The 8,273-nt window shown below is 42.5% G+C and overlaps 1 protein-coding gene across 1 annotated transcript; it reads left to right on the forward strand.

Annotated features, from left to right (window-relative positions):
- The first annotated feature begins 3,122 nt into the window (after positions 1-3,122).
- Positions 3,123-7,874, forward strand: LOC112846002 (matrix remodeling-associated protein 8-like). Its single transcript, XM_025905194.1, has 3 exons — positions 3,123-3,195; positions 3,826-4,164; positions 7,470-7,874. Exons 1-3 carry the CDS (start codon positions 3,123-3,125, stop codon positions 7,808-7,810), a joined length of 753 nt encoding a protein of 250 aa, XP_025760979.1. The 3' UTR covers positions 7,811-7,874.
- Positions 7,875-8,273: the final 399 nt, after the last annotated feature.

Here is an 8,273-nt window from a genome sequence, read left to right on the forward strand (position 1 = left end):
TTCTCCACGCAAGGCAGTCGTTTTTTCTTCCCAGTTTCCTAAACCCAAATTTCAGTTCCCACACTAAAACAGCCATGTTCTCCCCTGCTCCTTCCACTGTGGTCTCATCGCATCTCTCCCCCCTTGCAGCAGTCCAGTGAGAGTCAGTTGTCTTTCAGCTTTGTCCTGTGTTTTCCACTGTCTCATCTTGCCATTTTGCTCCAAAAGTGGCAAATGTCCAACTCAGACAGTCTTTTCAAAGGTCCATTTACACACAGTGAAGTTGCAGCTCGTTCTAAATGCACATCCATCCATCCAGTGATGATGAGGCCATTTTCCTCCTTGCTGTCGCTGTCTTGCACAGCTGCTGCTGCTGCTGCTGGACCTTTTCTTCACTGCTCAGGACACTGCTGTGAGCTCCTGATATCCATCTCGTTGTTCTGGAACTGCATTTCTTGTCTTCAGGGAGAGATTCTTGGAGCTTGTTTTCTCAGGGTGACAAACACATGGAAGTTAAGCTGTAAAACAATTCAGCCAAAACTTGGCTTGAGTGTTTCTAATGATGTTAACCTATAATTTCTTCCGACTGCTGCACGTGGAAAATTGATCAGGGTCTGTTCCTCACCTGCAAGTGACACACTGAGACATTTTGATCATTCTTATCACTGCTTAAAGAAACACGTCTCCCCTCTCTGGTTCTGAAGTCCCCTTTCTTAAAAACCCAGAGAGATTGTAGTTGTTCTACTCTCTTCCTATTTTATTGCTTATTTTCCTTTTTTGCTTATTTTCATCAACAACTCTGCGAAATTTTTGTGTGTCCACCCTAGGGGAGCTGGTGGCCTGCAGTACCACCCTCTCCCGCTAGTTGGAAACAACTACACTACACATTTCTACACTCCTCTCTCTTTTTTTTTTTTTTGTTCCCCATTTTTCAGCTGTCACACACAACAACTTTTCCCACACAACCATTCTCTTTCATTTCACAACATACTTTTACCCACAGTTCTTAACATACAGTCACACATTGAGTTGTGTCCCTGGCCGCCTGGTGGAACGTCTGCCGCAGTCGCCTTTCGAGCCGCTATTCCGGCTCCGCTGACTGCCCCTGGAATCTAGATTCTCTTCCTACTACACGAGGCGTCCCCCGTGAGGTTCCTTGCCTTCTACGGACCAAGGAACGAACACCGCCACCCCCAGTCTCCTTTGAAGAAGTTAGGATCTTTTAGAAGACGCTAGAGATGTCACTCCGTGATTCTACATGAAGACTCCCTCGGAGCTCTTGCCCTGGAAGGTCGTAACACACCTTCTTGGGCTCCCCGAAGGCTGCAACACACTCACCTCCTCGGCCAGACACAAAACTCTCGTGACTTGTTACAAGTTAGCTATCACTCACCCATCTGCAGGAGTCCCCTCAAAGTCGATGGTCTCGGTGGTTGCTGAAACACGCGGCTCCATGACTCCTCCATTTCCTTTGCTTCAACAGCCGGTAGGACAAAGGTACCTTTTCCCTCAGGGGTGATCAGCCCGTCCACGGAACCGTTGTTCAGCGACCACGCGGACCACCCTGCTCGCAGCGCCATTCTGTTGTGGAAGTTTTCCATTAAATAAAGCCTGCAGATGAGCGGTGAGTGGCAGCTAACATTCTTTAATCAAAACACACAGAACAGAAAACCAGGCTTGTGGAGAGCCTGCATGACCGCGGGGCAGGTCAGCAGAGTCTCACTGAGCCTAGCACGGCTCTCAGTTAAATACCTTCCACAGGAACAAAAGGCAGTACAGCTGTTTCATACCTTAAGGTTCACACTCCCTTGCTACCTCCCAGAGTCCTTGAAGAGACAAAAGATTCCTTCCTGTGGAGTGGTCTGCTTCCCCCAACTTCCTAAATAGACCCCCACCATTTGTCTTACAGTATGGGTGTCAGACATGTTAAAATCCAGTGGCACCAAGGCATTATACAATAATATAATGTGATTAAATGCTGTTTTGATTAATTTGATTTGATTAATATTCCAGTTTCAGTTTATTTCCCACAGTTTTGTTGCCCTTTTGGTTTTAAGCGCTGTCACCGATCTTTACATTTTATTATTATCTCATAACTCTTTAATCAGCTACCATCTCTCCTAGAGACTTTTTACAGTCTCAGATCAGCACAGCCCTCCAGCACTATCAGCAGCAGGAGCAGCAGAAACCCCTCAACAGCAACATTGTATCCATCAGGTAAACATAAGCTACATTTTTTTCCTGGAATTGTCTCCACCTGATGACAGTGATATACTATGATGTGATTCCATATTAAATTCTTGAGCACCCGCCCCTTCAAACATCTCTGCACGGCTCTGATGGGATTTCCTGTCTGTGATGTTTATTTCAGAGGATGGGTGGAACCTCAGTGAAGACTGTTCAACAAACAGTTGCAGCTACAGAAAAGGCAGCATGCAGAGACTCAGTGTCTGATAATGAGTCGGAGAGGTCGTGACCAGGATTTCTAACAGGACATATATCAGGATTATTCTGCTTACTTCTGTTTTACATGAAGTGCTTTGATTTACATCTGATTCCAGCTCAGAGCATTGACACATCAGTCTGAGATCCTGACATCAGTAAGTGATCTGAGACCTTCTGGTTTATGTTGATCAGGTTATTTGTTTGATGTTATTCAGTTTGTAATGAAGTTCAAAAGTTCCACATGTCACAGTACATCTGTTTATATTTATGGACAATCCCTGATCACTACAGCTAAATGCTGCCACCTCCATAAAACAATATACACTTTATACAGTGACACATGTTGAAGTCCTTTGGCTGATGATGGTCTTTAGTGTGTAGCTGATGATGATGATGAGATAGATGTTTGTGTTGTTCTGTGGCGATCATTCGAGAACTGATCCTGTTAAACACTCAGACCTGCTTTAGATTTTTTTCACCTCTTTTGTAGTGACGTGTTACGTATCGTACGTAACACGTCACTACGTAACTGCATGACATTGAATGGATGACATTGAACGAGGAGCTGACAAACACACAAACTCACGTAGTCAATTTAAACTCAGATTCTGTTACTCTTGGAAAATACCAACACACTCAACTAATCAACTATTTAGAACAAACTAAGTGTTGGATCAGCAGAGCTAGAAAACGCGGAAATGGCTGCTGGACCATGTGCGTCACTCTGCTCGACTTTGCTGTTTATTGGCGTCTTCGCGTTTGTGTCTGCAGGTGAGATTTAACTATTAGAAACCAAAATGCTATTTAATAAAAAAGGAAAAATGCCTTTCAGTCTGGTTTACATCATACTAATACTTCCTAAAGAACTGTTTTGATATTGGTTCAATGTGTCCATGTGTGAAGCCACACAAGGCTGTTTGAAGTCTGTGTAAAGTTAACATCTGTGGCTGTAATCCAGCTGTGACAGAGACAAAGAAGTGTAATGTGTGTGTCAGTGTGATGTGTTGTAGTGTCAGGAGTCAGTATACAGCTACAAAGGTTTTTGTTCAGTGTATACAAACAGCTGTAGCTCCATAAAGGCAGCATGCAGAGACTCACAGTGTCTTATAATGAGAGGCTGCTGTCTCTCACACATTATGTTCACTTATTATCAGCACATGTTGTTGTTCTGTGGAAGCTAACATCTTGTAGTTTCTGACACTTTGCATGTTTAGCATGAGGCTAAAATTCCCCCTCAGTGGGTCACTGGTGACCTGCTGGATGTTCAGAGGTTCATTAAATCCAACATGACTAAAAAGTCAAATGTCAAAGGAAATAAACAAAATATTTAAAGTCAATCATTCTGATCATAATTGTACTTTGACCTTTAACCTCTCTCCTCTGTGTTGTTTCCTCTTTCAGTCCAAAAAAACATCACAGCTGAGTCTGGACAGGACGTCACTCTGACATGTCGAGCTCCAAACAACAACATCTTAGTTGTAGAGTGGAGCAGAGCTGACCTGACAGATAAATATGTGCTTTTGTATCAGGATGGTCGCTTCTATCCAGACAACCAGCATCCATCTTTTAAGAACCGGGTGGATCTGCAGGACAGACAGATGAAGGATGGAAACGTGTCTTTGATTCTGAAGGATGTGACGATTAATGATGCTGGAACATACGAGTGTCGTGTTTTCGTTGAAGAAACTCGCTCATGGAAGAACAGCATCATCATCTACCTGACTGTTGTTGATCCTCCAGGTGAGTGAGTAGAGTTGAGTATGTGTGTGATCAGAGGTGAAGCTGCTTCCTGGTTGTTGATGTGTGTTTGTTGTATGGATGAGCTGGTGGATGTCAGAGGTAGACAGATGTTTCTCCAGCTGTTGTCTTTGTGGCTGGTAGTCTAGAGTTGTAGAGCAGCATTGTTTGGGTAAGGTTAGAGCAGAAACAAAGACATTTATGAATCAGTCTCTTCTTCTCTTGCTCTCTAACTCGTCTGTAAACATGTGTGGGGAAACTCAATGTTAAAGCCTACAGCTGGAGGGGGAGGGGAGGGGTGGAGCTGCTGAAAACGTACTTAGTGCAGACACAAAACGTCCATCAGCTTCAAAGTGTGTCAGAAAAATGTCCACATGATGACTGATGGATGAGAGAGGTCCCATTTTTGTTGTTGTGCACAAATCATTGAACAACACAAACACTTAGAGCTCCTTTCAGTGCTGCCTGTTTTGTTACTGCACACATTTCTGATGGTCCTACAGTCCAACGTAGCAAACATCTCCCTGAAGCCTCTTCCTTACAGACCAAAGGTTGGATCAGAGCAGCTGAAAGGACACATCTATGAATGCAGGCAGAGACTTTCTCACAGCCTCACACTTCATCTGATCAGGTTTAGACTCAGGTTCTCTGTTAGTCACTGAGATTACAGACTCACACATTTATAATAATGTAAGATCAGCAGTAATAATAACACACAAACGTCTGCAGTAACTGTGTCAGTCTGCTCCACTTTGCTGTTTGTGTCTCAAGGTCAGATGAAGCTGTTAGAAACCAGAAGTTCAGAAGAATTATTTTCATATTGATTCAGTTTGTCTGTGTGTGTGAAGGCATCATCAGGGTAGATGGAGTCTGTGTGGGCTCAATGTCTCTCACTGTAATCTAGAGCTGGGCGATGAAATGATAAAGATCATTATTGCAAAATAACTTTTCCTCAGTAGAAACATGAAACATACTCAATAGAAAGTCAATAGAATTTATTCCATCTTTGTTTCTAAAGGGTAACATTAAAGTTCAATAACAATGAAAATAGCATCAGGCTGAACCAATCACATGGCAGGAACAGAGTTAGAGTCACATCAGGTTAGACTGAAGCTGAGTGTAGGAGGAGCAGCGACAGCTGCACATGTGCAGATGCTGCTGCAGTCACACACACCAGTGTGACAGGAGTGTGAGAGAGATTAAAGAGAAAGAGACAACAGAACATGTTCAACTATGAAAACTTTAAAACATTTAAAGAGCTGCTGGATGTTCAGAGCTTCATTAAAAATACCATGACTAAAAACTCAAATGTCAAAGGAAATAAACAAAATATTTAAAGTCAGTCATTCTGATCATAAATGTACTTTGACCTTTAACCCAATGGCGTAGATTTGGTTTTGGCATTGGTGGGGACGGATGATTCAACCACTGAACCCTGCCCTGTTTCTTTTTTTTTCCTTTTTGTCTTTGCTTCTTGATAAAAAAAAAGGAGAAATATACTTGCCTACATATGCTATTCTACATGCTTTTAAACCATTTAAAATTACAATTCATAGTTTTATATGTGAATTATATAATGTTAAATTACTATTAAATAAATGACTGATTTTAGACTTTAGTTTACTTCAGCCATATAAATCAGGTATCATACAAAAATAAAAATAGCTTCAAATACAGTCATGACAATAAAAGAATATGACTTTAAGGACTTAACAACATTACTTCAGTTATAGTACACCAACATCTCTTACACATTAGCACTAAGGGAACACTGACTGAGCTGGTGGGTTTTGTCCATAAAACTACTCATCTAAGATCACCACAAAGTAAAAGATCTCTCAGCAACTTTATGCAACATTTTAGGCACTATTGCCCCGATCAAATCAGTGAGCTGGGATTTTTTATTCTAAACATGAACTACTGTTACAGCAGCAGACATGGACTACTGGTGCCCCACACAACAACTCAATGTCCACTATGTGAAGGAGTCTATACTACTGTATATACTATGCTGTCCTGGTGGACATGGCAACACTTTTTTCATGGTTACATACAGTTTTAGACTGATGTGGGCCAAAGCGTAGCACATACCTGCCAACCTTGAGACCTCAGAATTAGGGAGACATTCAAAGGTTTTTTTTTAATTTTTTTACAGTGTTTACTTATCGGAAAAAAATAAGTTAAATGTCACCGGCCTGTTCCGGGGGTGTCCAAATTCAGAGGCTGCGTCCACCTGAGGACCCGGCCTTCGCGGTTTAAGTGGGCCGGGTCCTCCGAAAGCCGGGTAGACCGGAAATGAGCGACTGTGAAACTGGGGGGTCTAGCCTTCATAATTACGTCACCTCTGCCGTCTGTTCCTTGCTGTCTAAATAAAGTAAAATATAACCGGACGCTTGCGTAGATTCTCGACCATCTCACACTTCTGTTTAATCAGTTTTCTGTTTGACATTTATTCAGCTGTGTGAAAACTCCGGAGGAACCCTCCCGAGGGATTAATAAAGTTTTATTTAATCTAATCTAATAACTTTAATCTCAGCCAAACCGATTTACTCACGAACAAATAAAACACTGAAAAAGGCCAAACAATAACATGTTTAAGTTATTTGAAGTTTACACAGCTACATTCTCGCCTGAAAATATGTTAAAAGTTTATTTCGCGACCCAGAAAGAGTAATAAGAGTAATATTAATACTAAGTAGCTGCAGTAGTAGCAGCTATTGTTGGAAACTGGAATTGGCTGGGCCAATCTAGGATATGGTTTTTCAATTTTGTTGTCCGGGTGGAAAATCAGGAGAAATTGGGGAGAATGGTGGCTCCGGGAGATTTTCGGGAGGGGCACTGAAATTCGGGATTCTCCTGGAAAAATCGGGAGGGTTGGCATGTATGGCCTGGTATTGCCTGTAACGTTATTATGACGGACACATTTTATGAGTGAACTTGACTTTAAGTGACTTACAGGTTTCTTTGAAAAATACTTTCTTATATCCAGGTTCTTCCTTTTTGCTGCCATCCTCCTCTCCTCCTCGCAGCGCTGGCTTGCCGCTGCTAAAACTAAACAGAGCTCCCTGAAAGGCACAGCCAATCACATTGGCCATATTTGTCACATGAGGTCGGACTCCAGTAGAGAACGTAATTTAACTCTTTCTGCACCGCTGGGTGAATGAGACGTTGACAGATCGTTTTTTTCTTTCTATCGGGTTTGTTTTTCTTTACTCGAAGAGATCAAATTATTGGTGGGGACAATTCAATAATCGCTGGATAATCGCCCTTGCTTTAACCTCTCTGCTCTGTGTTGTTTCCTCTTTCAGACCCAAAGATCATCACAGCTGAGTCTGGACAGGACGTCACTCTGACATGTCGAGCTCCAAATAACAACATTGTGAAGTGGAGCAGAGCTGACCTGGTGCCACAATATGTTTTTTTGTACCAGAATGGTCACTTTGTTCCAGCCAACCAGCATCCATCTTTTAAGAACCGGGTGGATCTGCAGGACAGACAGATGAAGGATGGAGACGTGTCTTTGATTCTGAAGGATGTGACGATTCATGACACTGGAGCATACATGTGCCATATTTTCATTGAAGAAACTCGCTCATGGAAGAACAGCATCATCATCTACCTGAGTGTTGTTGATCCTCCAGGTGAGTGAGTAGAGTTGAGTGTGTGTGTGATCAGAGGTGAAGCTGCTTCCTGGTTGTTGATGTGTGTTTGTTGTATGGATGAGCTGGTGGATGTCAGAGGTAGACAGATGTTTCTCCAGCTGTTGTCTTTGTGGCTGGTAGTCTAGAGTTGTAGAGCAGCATTGTTTGGGTAAGGTTAGAGCAGAAACAAAGACATTTATGAATCAGTCTCTTCTTCTCTTGCTCTCTAACTCGTCTGTAAACATGTGTGGGGAAACTCAATGTTAAAGCCTACAGCTGGAGGGGGAGGGGAGGGGTGAAGCTGGTGGTTGTGAGTCTGTGAAAGTGAATCCTGCCGGTGCCATAGCTGCTGAAAACGTACTTAGTGCAGACACAAAACGTCCATCAGCTTCAAAGTGTGTCAGAAAAATGTCCACATGATGACTGATGGATGAGAGAGGTCCCACTTTTGTTGTTGTGCATAAATCATTT

The sequence above is a fragment of the Oreochromis niloticus genome, linkage group LG3, assembly GCF_001858045.2.
Source record: "Oreochromis niloticus isolate F11D_XX linkage group LG3, O_niloticus_UMD_NMBU, whole genome shotgun sequence".
Taxonomy (NCBI): domain Eukaryota; kingdom Metazoa; phylum Chordata; class Actinopteri; order Cichliformes; family Cichlidae; genus Oreochromis; species Oreochromis niloticus.

Bases quoted from the DNA above. Each gene is read 5' to 3' on its own strand.
- LOC112846002 (XM_025905194.1), top strand. From the start codon at position 3,123: ATGGCTGCTGGACCATGTGCGTCACTCTGCTCGACTTTGCTGTTTATT. The intron at 3,196-3,825 runs GTGAGATTTAAC...TTCCTCTTTCAG, and splicing joins CTTCGCGTTTGTGTCTGCAG to TCCAAAAAAACATCACAGCT. The intron at 4,165-7,469 runs GTGAGTGAGTAG...TTCCTCTTTCAG, and splicing joins GACTGTTGTTGATCCTCCAG to ACCCAAAGATCATCACAGCT.